This window comes from Trichechus manatus, unplaced genomic scaffold, assembly GCF_000243295.1.
Source record: "Trichechus manatus latirostris isolate Lorelei unplaced genomic scaffold, TriManLat1.0 scaffold00029, whole genome shotgun sequence".
Taxonomy (NCBI): Eukaryota; Metazoa; Chordata; class Mammalia; order Sirenia; family Trichechidae; genus Trichechus; species Trichechus manatus.
The window spans coordinates 1,744,912-1,762,620 of NW_004443965.1; the positions used below are offsets into that span (position 1 = coordinate 1,744,912).

A 17,709-nucleotide genomic window follows, 5' to 3' on the forward strand; every position below is an offset into this window, starting at 1 on the left:
CAGGTGAAGGCTTACAGAACAAATAGTTTCTCATGTAACAGTAGCACACATGCTGTTTTATGACATTGGTTAACAACCCCACAACATTTTAACCCTCTAAATTCTCAACTTTTTTTTTTTTGGCTCTGACTTTTGAAATGCCCTGAGCCATCAATATTTCTAATATCTGCTTACCCACCACCTACCCCAAATGCAGCCTTACAGAGGCTCATTTCAGCTTCATAAGAACCATTAAAAGTATATTCAACCCTTAAATGTTAACAGTGGTCCTCACCAAGACATGAGATTGCAAGCAATCTTATTTTCCTCTTCATACTTTTTCTGTGATACCTGATTTTTTTTTTAATGAGCACAGATTACTTCTACAAGTGGAAAAAACCCACTAAAGTTCTTTATATAAAGAACACATACATAAAACAGTAAAACTATGATTGTGAGTCACAAAAGCTTCACATTAACATATGAATATTCCAAATAGTATCTATTTTTTAACAAAGATTTAAAGATATGCATGGTGGTAAAAGGACCTAAGTTTCCACCCCAAATTTCACTCCATCTACTTAGGTGAGTGTTTAAAGCTGGGCTGCTTGACAGACACCAAGTAGGCAGCTCTTCTGGACCTAAAGAAGCAGCCCTGGGGGAGGAGTGGGAGAAGGGAACAAAAGGGCCAGAAGAAGGCTTGATTCCAGGGAAGGGAATGGGCAAGAGGAGAGTGAATGAAGGAGCGATGTCATTGGGAACAAACTGGCAGAGAGTCCACGCAGAAGGTAATTAAATTTGAAGAGTAAAGGAAGTATGGGTAAAGCAGAAGGCAGAAAGGTTCAAGAAGTAGATAAGCATGTAATAGCAGCAAAAGGATTGTACTCATGGACTGTCTGGGATGGAATCAAAGCTAGAGGAGAACTCTCAGATGACCTGGGTCATCCCCTTTATTTCACAGGTGGGGAAACTGAGGCCTGAAATGCTAAGCAGCTTTCCCAAGTTCACGGCTAATCGAGCGTCGCAGCCAAGAGATGGCAGTGAATTGAGCAAGGACCTAAAAACTGAACTTCAGAAGGGGGGGCAGATGGAAAAAGGCAGTTAAGGTCTAACTTTGTCATGGGTGGTTACAAGTATTCAAGGCAGATTAGGTAGGGCCCAGTGACAGACTGGGGCTTGGACAAATGACTTGGTGGACAAATGGGTTTGGGAGTCATTTTTGGAAAGGCTATAATGCTATCTTATTTGATTTTGGAGGCCTAGTGGTGCAGTGGTTAAGCGCTCAGGCTGCTAACCAAAAGGTCAGCAGTTCGAATTTACCAGCCGTTCCCTGGAAACCCTATGTGGCAGCTCTACTCCATCCTATAGGGTTGCTATGAGTTGGGATCGACTTGACGGCAATGGGTTTATAAACAAGGCTATGAAAATTTGATAATAATAAGTTTGTTGGTAAATGCTTCTAGCAATTTAATGATTTTCTAAGTAAGAAATTACAGAATACACCGCTAGGTTCATATATTATTAATTACTGTGAATTTCAGCTTTGAGGGAAAATATAAGTGTTTCCTTGGCAACTATATACTAATTTGCTTAATCTATAACTGTTCACCTAAATCTAAGTCAGAAGCTATGTATGTTAAGTATGTACAAAAATCTAAATATACTAATTAAAAAATGAGAAATTGAAACACTATTGTTTGCTTCATAAAATAATCATACTTGGAAAAATCATGTTAGGTGTATTTTTTTTCACATTTCATCTTATGTTTGACATGATATTTCAACATAGCCATGAGACATGAGGAAGAGGTTCCTCTCTATTAAATGCAAATTAGAGAAATAATTAGTAATTCTTCAATATCAGACCATTGCTATGATAGCATTCTCTGCATCCTGTTATCAGACTACCAAACAATTGAGATCAACTTACAACAAAAGTTCTGTTATTTCAATCACTAAATTCCCATGGAATGGCGTTCTAGACTGGCTGATACTCTTTTAAGGAGATCTTTCAGATGACCTGGGTGGCTTTTTTCCTAGTCCTCAGAATAAAAACTAATTTAAGACTGACATCATGCACACATGTACACACACACAGGCACATGTGCACACACTCATACACACTGAAATAGACCCTATATAATCCCAAAAGTAAATGACACAAATTCTAGCACAACATTAGAGATAAATCATAGTCCATTTCATAGAGAATGGAATCCCTCAATATTTAAAAGAATACATCCACTCCTCACTTATCAACATGATTAGGTTCCAAAGACCAGGTCATTATGCGGAAATCAGCATTATGTGAAAACGGAGGATGACCACATCAGATCACAAAATGGAGGATGACTGCATCATTATATAACTGTCAAATTACATCATTATATAAATGCCAAATTACATCGTTATATAACTGCCAAGCTACTAAGAATCATGGCCCAGCCAAGTTGATACATAACCTTAACCATTACAGCCAGCACCTTGGTGTTTGCTAATGCCAGACATACGTTGTTAATGCACAACATAGACAGAGAGTAGATTTTTACTATTGCCCTGTATGCAAAATGTAGGATAACCAGACAGTCAATAAGTGAGGCATAGGTGTAACAAAAACACCTCAACGGGTCTTAACACACTGTTAAGAGTATTTAATAGAAGTGAAAATAGGAGCAACCAAAGCAAAACGACGCAAACTCTTCCAGATTTTGTCTAATTGGATTACTTTCTACTTTCAGATTAAGGTCTGATTTTTTTAAAACACCTTTATTGAATAATTCCTAAACAGACTAACTAACCAAAACAGCAAAGATATTGCTGAAAGGCAAATCATTATACTGATATCAATACAATAATAACATCAGGAATATAAAGAGCTGACAGAAGTGCCCTAAACATATGGTACATAACAAGGAATAAATAACATATGAACAGGAATCAAGGGGAGAAGTAGCTCATGATTGATTTTTTCCAGGTGCAATGCAAAAGAAATATGTCTTATTCAAAATATTTGACCTTCCAGCATTTTTTATTATAAATGCTTAAACCAAAATAGTCTAAGCTTGCAGAAGTATATTAGATGTTTATGGATAATAATATTTTGCAATCAAGAGTTCTTTCAGAAATTTTATACTAGTTATAAAAAAAACTTTCATTTCCATTTCCATTCTCACATATTGTAAAACTTAAGTCAATTAAGAGATGTTTCTAGTGAACTCCAAACACGAGAAAAACAGAAAAGAGGACATCTTACATTCATAACTGCAATTCAATGAAGGATTCAATTTAACTTCAATGCCCATTTTCCAAGTATCTATAACATGGAAAGCATCATACTAGGCATAGTGGGGCAGAGAGAATTCATACCTGCTGCCCTTCAGAGTTTACAATTATTGGGGGAGATCGGCATGCAAACAAATATCAGTAATACCCAAGAGGATGAAACACATGCACTGAGAAGCTAAATGTCTTGGAAACGAGGAGAAAGGTAGATTCATTCTAACTGGGGGGAGGAGGAGGACAGGTGAGGAGGAAATTTAAAAAGGCTCCTTAGAGGTATCTGACCTGAGCCTGGTAGGATAAGCAGACCTTCAATAGGCATGATCAAAGTAGATAAGAGTATTCTTGGCCCCCCAGACTAGGGGACAGCACAGGTAAAGGCACAGAGGCAGACAAGTGCCCGGAGGGCAGGCAACCAGTATCTGGACACATTGTGTGCAGAGCAATAGAGGGGAAATTACACAAGTGGGGACTCAAAGACTTTATGAAGGCCTGATGTTGTTAGCATTATATTCCTCCATTATTTAAAGAAAAAATAGTATCTAAAGCCCAAAATGGGAAAAGGTATCATTTCCTAAAATATAATTCCAAACTTTAACATGTGTGTTTTCTCTCTTTGGAAATAAATAATGGAAAATAGAACGGCATGTGTTAAACTTTTTAAGTATTCAGTGCAAAAATGAATGTTCACTGCACAAATAATGTCTTGTTTGAGGAGATGAAAAATATTTTAAGCAGCACATTATGGTAGGCAAAGGCAATGCAAATATCTTCAAATGATATTGGCACATAATAAACAGAAGCTACATTAAAGGTTAATTCTAGCTGCAAATTCATGCACCACTCCTTGAAAAATTCAAATACATAATGTGTGCAATACTTTGTCTAAAATCGATTCCATGCAGCACGATACCTTACCCCAGAATACCTAAGCATTTAAAAATAACTTGGGATGTGGTTTATTTCTTGTACTTTGGAATAAGAGTCAAGTAAGAATATGCACTGTTAGACTATTGATTCTACACAGATTCTGGCAGAAATATCTCCAACTCTTCTGAAGCTCGAAAATTTAATTTACTGGGTGATTTCCCCAAAACACACCTTGCAAACATGATACCTTGCCACTGCCAAAGCATGGCGGGGTGAACTGTGAAACATTTCATCTGGCAACTGGAGTTACCAGTTAAATCATATCAGGTGGGGCCGGTCTGGAAGTGCTGATGAAAAATGGGAACAAGAGACAGCTGTTCTCACTGCGGACATTGTCCCCACTGCTACGTGAAAGGGTTTTGAGTAATGCAAGTTTCTCTTGGGCCTTTGCCTGGATGTTGTCACCACCTGGCACTGCCACTCCAATTGGCCAGACCGACCTGTCCTGCTTGGAGCTGTAGAGAATGTCCGGTCCACTGAGGAGGAGAGTCCAGTCAGAATGTAATTTACTGTCCCACTCGTGCTTTACTATTATTGTGTTGCTGTTTTTCATGGCCCCTGAAAAGAAACAGCACAAATGTGGGCCTCAACCACAGCCTCAGTCAAGGCTACGGGGGTGTCCTGCATGAACAGCACCAATTACACAGCTAAACTAGGCCTGCTCCAAAAGGCTTTCCTGGATCTGTCAGTGATAATGTGACAGCCACAAGGATCACTTAGATCACAGGTCCACTGAGCAAAGATTTACCTTGACGGATGAAAGTCTGGCTGGTGTCCAGCAAAATATCACAACCCTCGACGATCATTCTTTCTATGGCGAGGTTTTTCCTTATGTTCTCAGTGTCGCTCACTTCATCATGCATCACCCTGTGAGAAACAACACAGACAGAATCACAGTAAGAGATATTTTCTATTTCTGTAGCAGGTAAGCAAAGAAGAGCTAAGTTATGGATTGAATTTTGTATCCCTGGCACCGTAAACATGACCATGTTTGGAAATAGGGTCTTTGAGGATGTTGTCAGTTAACATGAGGTCATACTGGAGTAGGGTGGGTCCTAATACATTCTGAGTGGTGTACATATAAAAGAGGAGAAGAGGTATAGACAAATAGACACAGGAAGGACAGCCACATGAAGATGGCTATAAAAGCCAAGGAACGCCTGGGGCTACCAGAGGATGGAAGACACAAGAAAGGGTCTTCTTAGATAGAGATTTCAGAGGGAGTGAGGCACAGCTATAAAGTATGATAAGGAAATGTGCAAAAACCTGGAGTTAGAACACTAGAAGGGAAGAACATTCTTGGCATTTCTCAAGTGGAAAGAATTGAAGAAAAAACTTCAAGCCTCAAGTCGCAATATTGAAGGGATCTATGGGTAAAATATTGAACAATGCAGGAAGAATCAAAAGAAGATGGAAGGAATGCACACTCACTGTACTAAAAAGAATTGGTCGACGTTCAAACATTTCAGGAGGTAGAATACGATCAAGAATCTATGGTACTGAAGAAAGAAGTCTAAGAAGCACTGAAGGCATTGGTAAAACACAAGGCTCCAAGAACTGACAGAATACCAATCGAAATATTTCAACAAACAGATGCAATGCTGGAAGCGCTCACTCATCTATGCCAAGAAATTTAGAAGACAGCTACCTGGCCAACCAACTGGAAGAGATCCATATTTGTGCCTATTCCAAAGAAATGTGATTCAACATAATGCAGATATTATCAAACAATATCATGAATATCACACACAAGTAAAATTTTGCTAAAGATAATTCAAAAACAGCTGCCGCAGTACATCGACAGAGAACTGCCAGAAATTCAAGCCAGATTCAGAAGAGGACATGGAATGGGGAATACCATTGCTGATGTTGGATGGATGTTGGCTGGAAGCAGAGAATACCAGAAAGATGCTTACCTGTGTTGTACTGACTATGCAAAGGCATTCAACTGTGTGGATCACAACAAATTATGGATAACATTATGAAGAATGGGAATTCCAGAACACTTAATTGTGCTCATGCAGAACTTATACATAGACCAAAAGGCAGTCCTTTGAACAGAAAAGGGGATACTGGATGGTTTAAAATCAGGAAAGGTGTGCGTCAGGGTTGTATCCTTTCAACATACTCAATCTGTATGCTGAGCAAATAAATCTGAGAAGCTAGATGATATGAAGAAGAACGTGGCATCAGGATTGGTGGAAGACTCATTAACAACCTGCGATATGCAGATGACACAACCTTGCGTGCTGAAAGTGAAGAGGAGTTGAAGCACTTACTGATGAAGATCAAAGACCACGGCCTTCAGTATGGCTTACACCTCAACATAAAGAAAACAAAAATCCTCACAACTGGACAACTTCAGGATAAAAGGTGAAAAGATTGAAATTGTCAAGGATTTCATTTTACTTGGATGCACAATCAACACCCATGGAAGCAGCAGTCAAGAAATCAAACAATGCACTGTGTTGGGCAAATCTGCTGTAAAAAACCTCTTTAAAGTGTTGAAAAGCAAAGATGTCACCTTCAAGACTAAGGTGTGCCTGACCTAAGCCATGGTGTTTTCAATCACCTCCAGCATGTGAAAGCTGGACGATGAATAAGGAAGACCGAAGAAGAATTGATGCCTTTGAATTGTGGTGTTGGAGAAGAATATTGAATATACCATGGACTGCCAAAAGAATGAACAAACCTGTCTTGGAAGAAGGACAACCAGAATGCTCCTTAGAAGCAAGGATGCCAAGACTATGTCTCACATACTTTGGACATACTATCAGGAGGGATCAGTTCCCGGAGAAGGACATCATGCTTGGCAAAGTAGAGGGTCAGGGAAAAAGAGCAAGACCCTCAATGAGATGGACTGACACAGTGGCTGCAAATATGGACTTAAGCATAACCACAATTGTGAGGATGGCGCAGGACTGGGCAGTGTTTCATTCTGTTGTACGTAGCGTCGCTGTGAGTCGGAACCAACTCGATGGCACCTAACAACAACAACGTGCTGAAAAAAAATGTGAACATTTTCAAATTTAAATCCAAATATACTTGATTTCAAAATATTAATATATTCAATTTTTAAAGATATATTTAATATTTTACATATATTTAATTTCCAGGTGAATCTGAGAAGCTGGATTTGTGTCTTGCTTCTTGGTTTTAGGTCTCCACGAGAGAATAATTTGCTGCTTTCCCATCTCAAGTCTTACAAATTCTTTACATACCTGGACAGTTCCTCTAGTTTTGATTTAGCAAACTCCAGACTTTTTCTCTCCACATGCTCATGGGGTGTATGAGCTAGAAGTTCATGAAGTGTGATGATATACCTGGGGATCTAAATGCAAACAAAGCAGAATGAGCAAGAGGTCAGAATGGATCACACCAGGACATCCTCTATGGCACCATCATCACTTCTGAGAAGTTCACCTCTACTCTTACAGTTTTGATTGTTTTACAAGTATATGATTCTAAGAAATACATTTAATACAAACAATGCTTCAAACTTCACACACACATACAAAGACTTCACCAAGAACACACGAAAAGGTAGTAATAAATTATTGTGTTACGAAAGAAACAATTGATTTTTTTTTTTTACATAATCATACATTTTCAAAACTTGGCTCATAGCGAAGCACATGTAGCTATCATCAAGTCACTTGAGTCTGTATTTTAGATTTATTTGTTTATAAAACTTAAAAAAAAATGACAATCCTATGGTAACGTTCTCTTTAAAAATTAAAGCTTGGGAGAAGATTATACATTCATCCTTATTACATTTTGCTCCTACTTTACCTCCACTTGCCCCAGCAGTAAAAAGTATTGTTTAATTAGATCATTTATTTGTAATTTAGTTTACAAAAAGACTATTTATCTGAATTCTGTCAAAGACAGAAACTCTATCAACCCTATGAAGGTTTTAATGGGACACAGAAGAAAATTAACTCAAGTTACAGTGATTCAATATATTTATTTTTTACTGGCTTATAAACTAAAGATTTTTAGAAAGCAGAGAGTGTGGGTTTCACTTTATAATACCATGCCTGAGCCACAGCTACCATAACATCCCCACTGTGGGTCAGACCATGTGCTCAACACTTTGCAAGTTGAGTCCAACCCTACAGTAACATAAAGATTTTCTCTCTATTTTATAGATGAGGAAACAAGACGTGAAGAGGTTCAGTAACTTGTCCAAGGTGGCCTGACAGTAACTGGTAAAGACAGGTATGAGCCTGGCTCTGACTAGTGTACTAGCTGCATCCTATCAGAGCCCACCCTTGTGGTTCTCTTCTGTGGAAACAGTGTCTCACTCAAAAGTTGAAAAGACCTCTGAGAATGAAGAAAATGAAAACAGCTTTCCAGAGCCTTGTGGGTAATTCCTTCCATTCTGTGCTGAGGTGTTGGTGGCTCCATCTATGGCCCTGCTTTTGCTCTCTTGCAGGTGGTGGTCTTCATTCGGTTGTTTACTAATATCTACTGAGCGCCCACAATCCGTGCACTATGCACAGAGGGTAGCGCCATCAGCACAGCAGACATCCATCTGCAGCTCATACTCTGGGATCGGGTCCTAGGGAATGTCCGTGTCAAGGTTTCGGAAAGTGCAGAAAGACTTCATTAGGACAGTGGAAAGCTGGAGGACGTATGGAGGAGGCTTGCTGCCTCTCCATCTCATAGTCTTTTCACTAAGACACAGCCTTTACAGCTGTCCTGCTTGGCGCCAGCCCCTGGCATAGGTGTGCTCTCAAATATCCCCGTTGTTGGCACAATCCCATGACTGATAAAAGTTTACCTCTAAATTAATAGTTCTACAAGAAATTAAGGCAATCAACACCCAATGTATTAATTTTTCATTACAAAGAGGGCAGGAGTGGGAGAGCCTGACTACTTACAATACACTGAAAACCCACAAAACTAAGTTTAGTCAATAGTTTCATGATCCTCCCCCATTAATTCAATCTATTTTAGAGAGCTGCCTGGCAAAGATTCAAATGGATAGACTTTTAATTCAGTAACTGGTTCTTTCCCTTTCTGGTAGAAGAACTAATAAGCCTGAAACTGCCAAAAAGGAGGCAAAGGAAGGTCTGCAGAAAAGTCAAACGGCCCTCCAATGGGCTCAACTGTATATTCAGGAGCTGATTATAAATCTGTTTTTAAAAAACACAAGAATCATAGTAAGTACTGTTTGAATGAATCATAATCCTGCTTTCAATTATGGAACAAATACTTGCCACTTTATAGACATTATTTAGGTAGCTTGCTCGCAATTACAGTAAATAGGGAATAGAGAGGCAAGTGGGTACTTTCTGGAGAACATCTAATAGTGTTGTTCTTGTCAGGGGCAGATTTTATGATGAGCTTACCTATGGACTTTCACCATGAAAATATCCAAATGAGCAGATGAGCAGCTGAAGCCAATTTAAATAGTAGCAGCCAAGCCACTGTCTTTACTAAATAAATTATGTTAATAACTACATTATTTTCCATAACAAATTTCTTGGCAGTACTTGGACTTAACTGGTATGATAGTTCAACTGAGGAGAATTTCACAGCATCATTCAAATTCTACAATTCCTCCACATCTCTATAGTTGCAACACAGTTCAATAACAGCAGCAATCAACTTACTTGACAAAGGGCCCAGAAAGAAGTAGAATACAACACCTTCTCTCTTCTACTCAGATACAGGCTAAAAGCTTCCAATCACCTCTCCTTCTCCCTCAGCCCCCACATCAACCTCTGCCCCATATCTAAACTCAAGGAAAAATCTGGGCCAGAGTCCCCTTGATGGTATGAACGAGGGTCATCTCCTTCAGTGTTGCCTTGCAGCAAAAAGTATAGAGCTTCATCCTGAGGCATCCAGCCCTACATGGGAGCCAAGTGCAGGCGCAGAAGTACTGCTGCTAAGACAACATATGCAGAGGGAGCAGATATTCCCTGGACCCTCTGAGATGGCCAACGCCTTCACAACTATTTCACCGCAGTAGTGAAAGGAGCAAAAGGGGACAAGGCGGATAGAGTGAACTCAGTAAGATAAAACCTTCAAACTTCTGGAAAGGGTGATTTCTGCCTAAGTGTTTCATATGGTCATTCGCAGAGAGAGGACAGAGGGAGACACACCAAGTGAACAAGACAAAGAAGAATGAGGTCCTTGAGCAGCATACTGATGATTTTCTCTCTTGGTCTATTCAAACTAAACCATTGTGGGAAACCAAATAAAGACCATTCAGAGTTCTTTCAATTTGCTCATTTCTTGCAATCCAACCAATTTTGGCCTAAATAAGTCTGAGGCTTCTCCAGAGCAATGGCTCTCTGAAACTGAGACCTCTGGTTACCCTATTCTGGAAGAACCAGAGAACTGAACAAAGCCTAAATTCTAGGCTTTGAGACCACCGTAATTTTGGGGAGACCTAGATTAACACCAGGCTCCTTGCAACACCAAAGTGTTATACAACCCAAACTTCTAGAACCAATCTAATCCTCCTAGTCTCTGGGAGATAACTAGAGCTCATCTGCCTCAATTGAGAGATTGAGAAAAAGAGATTTAGATTGGTTTAACTGTTTTCCTCAATACTATGGTTGAAGGGTGAGCAAGACATCCTAAAGATTCCCAGTCCAAAGCTCTTTTTCTGGCACTACGGGAATTCTCAAGGTCTATCAAAATGCTAAGTCCCTTCTAGTGGGGTTAAACCTCAGATGGGAGGTAAGGAAAGTTGGTGGAGAGTATCCCAGCATTTTTAAGAAATTAAAAAAATCTTTCCAAGGCCCTATAGTCAACCGTGTTTGGACACCTCACCTAGAATGCAAGTGCAGCCTGCCATTTTAAAACATTAAGAGAATCACACCAGGAGGGAAATAGGTAGCACCTGGAAAGACATTAACAGGCTGTCCAAAGGGGATCTAGGTCTCTCTCTAAATGTTCCGTGTGTTTTTTTTAAAAACTCTACCTTTGTATATCCACCTGACTTGGGACTAGTGGGCAGATACAATTTGGGGCATTTAATCGTTGTTGTTGTTGGGTGCTGTTGAGTCGATTCCAACTCATAGCGACCCCATATGACAGAGCAGAACTGCCCCAGAGAGTTTTCTAGGCTGTAATCTTTACAGGAGCAGGTCGCCAAGCCTTTCTTCCACAGAGCCTCTGGGTGGGTTCAAACCACCAACCTTTCAGTTAGCAGCCGAGCACTTAGCCAATGCACCACCAGTGTTCCTTATTTAATAATTACCTAGAAGTTAATTGCCAAAGATCCAAATAAAATCTGAGAAGAATATTACATTACACAAAATTTATTTAACTGTAAATAAATATTAAATTACAGTTTTATCTACAGTAAAAAAAGTTTTTGAATTTTTCCTTGTGAAATAATTCCTCAGAGAGGCAAAGAGTTCAAACAATTCAGTTCCATGGCGGGGGGTGGGGAACAATAACATTACAAAGTTTCACTATACTTAAGTGGTTTCAAATGCATCCTTTTGGTTTTTAAAAATCATACTTAACTTCTATGTTGTCTTCCATGATTTCAAACAGGATTGACAAACTTTAAGACAAACAATTATGAACCAGAGCAACATTTCTTTCTGAGGCTACAAAATGATTAGCTGGGGTCAGAGATGCCTGTTTGAGGACAAAGCGCCCCTCGGTAACCATAACACACATGATTAGTGTAATCGGTTTACCACATGACAATTTTTAAGCCTGGCCAGAAGTCCCATAAATTCCACAATGGGAACACTCAATGCTTTTCCAAAAAACAAAATCGACACTTTTCAAAAGAAAAGGAGATTCAATACACATTTTGGCCTCCTCAGTTCTCACTCAAGAGCTCCCTCACAGCAAAGCCCTAGACACAGGAAACAACACAAGTTCTCGATCACTTGGGTTGCTCTAGCCCCAAAAGTGAACATGAGGGCAAGGTCGGGTCTCATTACAGCAATCTGACTGGGTGCCAAGAGTCTCAGATCCAGCCAGTGCCTTCTGGCACCTAAATTTCCACAGCCACCATGACTGGTGAGGTCCTCCTTGAACTCCCCAGAACTCCAGCCAAGGGAGTCTCAACAGCAATCACAGTAGGGCGGGAGGATGAGCAGGAAAACCTTCCCAGCAGTCACCAGAGTCCCCAGGAACCTTTTATGCAACCAGCATAAACTGGAACATTTGCACAGCGTCCTATTTCTGTAAACCTAATAATATTTTTAAACATGCTGGAGGAGGAGACTCCGTGGAAGAGGGCTGTGTGGGATCATTTTGTAAAAAGAAAATCGTACTGCTTTTCAAAAAAATCATCCTCAATTTATTTGCTTCAAAAATACCTGGTTTTCTTATATCTACTAGGCAGACAGAGAGTGTGTGGCACAATATTTGTTCACCTCAGGGTCAAGTTCAAGTCGACAGGTGACGCAGACGCACAGCAATGCCTCACAGACAATACACATCTTACCCTGGTCATACTGCATATCAGTAATACTGAGCTGGAACAAACGACTTATAAAGTGCATCACAAATGATTTACCTGGAACATTGGATAGGTCAGAAACGTTTCCAGCATCCTCCCCTCACAGGCGGGGTTGGCTTCATACTGTTTTAAGAGTTTGTCAAAATCTCTGTTCTGCTTACAATTGGCGAGTACTTGGAGGCTGTACTGGTGATTACGCACAAATTCTTGATAAATGTTCAACATGGGGAGCAAAATGTCAAACAGATCAGCTAGAAAGAAGAAGTAAACATGGCAGTTTCTCTTGGTGCAGTGCTAAGTTATTATGGTAAGGGGAGAGACTGTGGATATTCTATGGGAATAGCAGAGAGTGGCTCCCAGCACCAGGTGTCAAGCACGCACAGGGCCCCTGGGCAGATGCCTGAATGACTGATCTGGTGGAATATACCCTGGGGCTGGAGTTGGGCTCTGCTCCATGGAAAATGGGCCACAGAAAAGGGTCAAAACGTAACCACTGAGGCAGAGCCCAGGTGGCAAGGAGACATCCCCAGAAGCTAAGGGAGCTCCTATCAGTTTTATCAGTTAGGCTGAAAGGAGCCTCGGTGGTGCAGTGGTTAAGGGCTATGGCTGCTAACCAAAAGGTCAGCAGTTCGCATCTACCAGCTGCTCCTTGGAAACCCTATGGGGCAGTTCTACTCTGTCTTATATGGTCATTATGAGTTAGAATTGAATTGAAGGCAATGGTCTTTTTTAGGCTGAATAGGCTAGAGAGTTCTATGGTGGTACAAACAGTTGCTTAGCCGCAAACCAAGAGGTTGGAGGTTCAAGTCCACCCAGAGGCACCTCAGAACAAAGGCTTGGCAACCTACTCCCATTGAAAACTCAGCCATTGAAAATCCTATGGAGCACAGTTCTATTCTGGCACACGTGGGTCACCATGAGTTTGTCTGCTTTTTTGTCTCTGATTGTAGCCATACTAAAAGGAAAATCTTGTATCTCAATAGCACGCACTTACCTAAAATTAAAGTAGGCCAGTTAGCTATCCTTGCCTTCAGTCCTTGATGAAATATTTCATGAAGAAACATAATCGTTTCACTATAAAAAATGGAAAAATAATATAATTTAGTCACTATAGAACCGTTGTTTTGTTAAAGAAGTCTTCTGATTCTTTAAAACCTTCATATATACATATCTCGGGGAGCCTCCCAACTCCAAACCCATAATAGCATGGATCATTGTAGCCTCTGTTAAGTGGTTTATCTTTTAGACTACCTCAAAAACCCAAATAAAATTCTGAGCTAAGCTTCAAAAACTGGAGGATGGGAAGCACCAACTCATTCTTATATAGCACTCTTCACAGTTTATAAATGAGCTTTCTACTGTTAGAATACAACACTTCAACCGATAATCAGAAAATTAAGGTTACTATCCTTTTTCTCTTCAGATATGATTCTAGCTGACAACTTTCTCACTAAAATAAATTTTGACAGAAAGGGTGAAAAGCCATAGCAAAGACATGGCAGAATTCTGCTGCAACCACTCCTAAGACACCCAAAAGGGAAATACAAAAATGTTCTCAAAAGGGCGGAGCCAACATAGAGGCACTAAAATGAGAACCATGCACAAATTAGGGATATAAGTTCCCAAAAGGGTCAAGAAGAGCAGTTAGCAAAGTCTTTTTTTTTTTTTTTTGCTTTTTGCTTGAAGAATTACTCTGCAGGAATAAACCTTTGAAGGTTTTTCTGAAATAATACACTGACACAATCAAATACAGAATTACTCATCTAAGTGAGATCCCCGTTTGGCCACAAAGTCAAGTTCCATTACAAGAAAGTGTTCTTACTATTTCCAAAAGTTCTTGAAATGAAATAGACACTTCTTAGCGATTATATATTCTTTGCTTTTATAGAAATTTTAACTAAGTAGTGTCTGTTGTTTAGAGATTTCAACCAAATCTAGTTTGGTAGGTAGTGTAGATAAGTCTTTCAATGTCCATTCCATCCTTCTTCTAGGTGGAGAGAGTGGAGACCTAAAACTACATTTTCCAAACTCTCTTGCATCTAAGGTTCTGGGTGTGAATTCAGTTTCCACCAATAGATGCACCTGGTAAAACATGGAAGGCAGAAGTGGAGGCGAACTTCACTATTTCTGTCGTAATCCTTGGCAACTCCAATATATATACAATCTTCCAGTAACCTGGCCTCTCAAGTCTTTGAATTCCTGTCCTCCAAAGATTTTGTCCTCCACTATCCTTAGTCAACATTCTCTTGATTGTATTCCAGACCTTGTCATTGTCAATAACTGTACCTCCTCCTGATCTCAGTTTCAATGACACCATTTTCTGACCATCTCTTATCTTTCAGTTCACTGCCTTTAGAATCCTGACTTCAAAATTCCTTTTACCCCATCAGGAACTAAATCCACTGATCCTACCACTTCTTCGTTGATCAAAACTCCCTCACACCATCACTTCTCTCTCTACAGAGTTTAGACTCCATGGCTTACCATTATAACCTCTTCTTGCATATATACCTTCAACTCCCTTGTTCTTCTCTCACTTCATCATATTAACCTCACACAACACTAATCCCAGTTAAACTCAAACCTCCACCCACTCTGCACCTTCACCCACGCAGCTGAAAGTGCCTAAAGAAAAACACAGGACCATCCTGACTGGTCTCACTGTAAAGTCGTGACCATAGCCTAATACGGGCTCTTAATACTGCCTAGCAATCTTATTGTTGTTGTTGTAGTTATGTGCCGCCGAGTTGATTCTGACTCATAGCAACCCCATGTGTCAGAGTAGACATAGGGTTTCCTAGACTGTCATTTTTACAGGAGCAGATCTCCAGGTCTTATCTCCTGCAGAGCCACTGGTGGGTTTGAACTACCGACCTTTCCGTTAGCAGCCAAACACTTAACCACTGCACAACCAGGGCTCCTTTGCAATCATACTACCTTTCCCTAATGCATTTATTCCCCTCTCTCCTTGATCACTATTTCATACCTGCTCCTCTCTTCTGTAACTCCAACTCTGCCTCTCCCATCCTCACTGTTGGCTGATGTCCTTGCTTCCTAACCACATATGTGTCCATGTGTCATGGATCGAACTGTGTCCTCCAAGAAGATAGGCTGAAGTTGTAAACCCCAGTACCTGTAAGTGTGATCGGGTTTGTAAACAGGGTCTTTGAACATGTTCTCAGTTAACATGAGGTCATACTGGAGAAGGGTGTGCCCTAATCCAATATTAGTGGTGTCTTTATAAAATAGAAGACACAGACATACACAGAGAGAAGAATGTCAAGTGATGATGGAGGGAGAGAACTGGAGTTATGCTGCAGCTGCAAGCCAAGGAATGCCTGGGACTACTGGAAGGGAGAAGAGACAAGAAAGGACCTTCCCCTAGAGCCTTTGCAGAGAACATGGCCCTACTGTCACCCTGAATCTGATTTCTAGCCTCGATAATGTGAGACAATAAATTTCTGCTCTTGTAAGCCATCTACTCTGCAGTACTTTGTTACAGCAGCCCTAAGAAACTAAAATACCGTGTACTATTCCTTCCTGGTCCATGTTGCCACCTAATGCTAACCTCTTGACTTATGTACCACATTCTATCTACTTTGCCTATGCAAGTTTACTGCTTCAGCAATTGTCCCCTCTCTCTCCTACATCATTTATTTTTTTGTCTTTAGTGGATCGTTCCTATCCAGATATTAATATGGTATAATTTTCCCCATCTTAAAGAAACAAAACCTCTTTTGATGTGCCCTCAGCTACCACCCTGTTTCTCTGCTCTTCTTTACAGCAACACTCTCTGGAAGAGTTGGTATGGTCACTCTCTCTCAATCCTTTCCCATCATTCTCTCCTAAATATTTTCAATCAGGCTTTGAGTTATCAATAAACTCTGAATTGCTACATCCAGCGGTCAATTCTCAGTTATTATCTTATTTGACCTACAGCTCCTTTTGAAATAATTGCTCATTCACTCTTCCCCCAGGTTTCCAAGGGCACCCACTTTCCTGGTTCTCATCCTATAGCACTGACTGATACTCTTCAGCTTTCTTCGCTGGTTCCTCCTCATCTCCCTAACTTCTAAATGTTGGAATGTCCCAGGGCTCAGTCCTTGTTCCTCTTCTCTTACCCATCTGTATCTACTCCCTCAGTAATCTCATTTGGACTATCTGCTTTAAATACCATCTTTATGCTGTTGGACTCTCAAATTTATATTTCCTGTGAACTCGAGACTAGTATCCACTCCCTACTCACTTGATGTCTCCACCTGGATGGCATCTCACACTTGACAGGTCCAAGTTAAAACTCTTCTTCCTAAACCTGTTCTTGCCTCATTCTTCCTCACTGAATAAACAGGAACTCCATCCTTCTAGTTGTGTTCAGTCCAAAAGCCTGGAATCTTACCGGTCTTTTCACTTTCTCTCAAAACCCACATTAAACCCATCAATAAATCCACTGATTCCACTTTAAAAATATACCCAGAATCCAACCACTTATCACTGCCTTCATTACAATTATCTCTTGCCTGGACTGTTGTAATAGCCACCAAACAGGCCTACTTGCTACAATCATCTCTCACGTGGCTTACTGATACAGTCACCAAACTAATATTCCTGCTTCCAACTTTGACCTCCTACAGTCTATTCTCAACAGCAAAGCAGAAAGAGCATTTTAAAATGTAGTGATGTCCATTCCTTTCTCTGCCCAAAACCTTCCAATGGCTTCACATATCATTTAGAGTGAAAGCCAAAGTCTTTACCTCTCTGACGTCCCCCTCTTCCTCCCTGCTTTAGCCACTCTGATCTTAAGGGCTCCTGTATCAGGCCCTTTGCGCTCTGCTGACATCACTCTTCCCCCAAATGGTCACATGCTCACTTCCTCACCAACCTTAAGTCTTTCCTCAAACTATTACCTTATCTCTCAGGCCTTTCTGAAGATTGGCTATAAAAAACTATGGTACATTCACATAATGGAATAACACGCAGTGTCATGGATTGAATTATGTTCCCCTAAAAACGTGTGTATCAGTTTGGCTGGGCCATGATTCCCGGTATTGTGTGATTTTTCCCATGTGTTGTAAATC

At 40.3% G+C, this 17,709-nt stretch overlaps 1 protein-coding gene across 1 annotated transcript in view; it reads right to left on the minus strand.

The window, feature by feature from the left end:
- RASGRF2 (Ras protein specific guanine nucleotide releasing factor 2) overlaps positions 1-17,709 on the minus strand; it is a 281,781-nt gene that overhangs the window by 143,134 nt on the left and 120,938 nt on the right. Inside the window, exons 6-9 of the mRNA XM_004374457.2 lie at positions 13,629-13,708; positions 12,692-12,885; positions 7,410-7,519; positions 4,937-5,055 (exon numbers count right to left, since the gene is read on the minus strand). Of these exons, the coding sequence (XP_004374514.1) occupies positions 4,937-5,055; positions 7,410-7,519; positions 12,692-12,885; positions 13,629-13,708 (503 nt within the window). The remainder of the gene's footprint in view (positions 1-4,936; positions 5,056-7,409; positions 7,520-12,691; positions 12,886-13,628; positions 13,709-17,709) is intronic.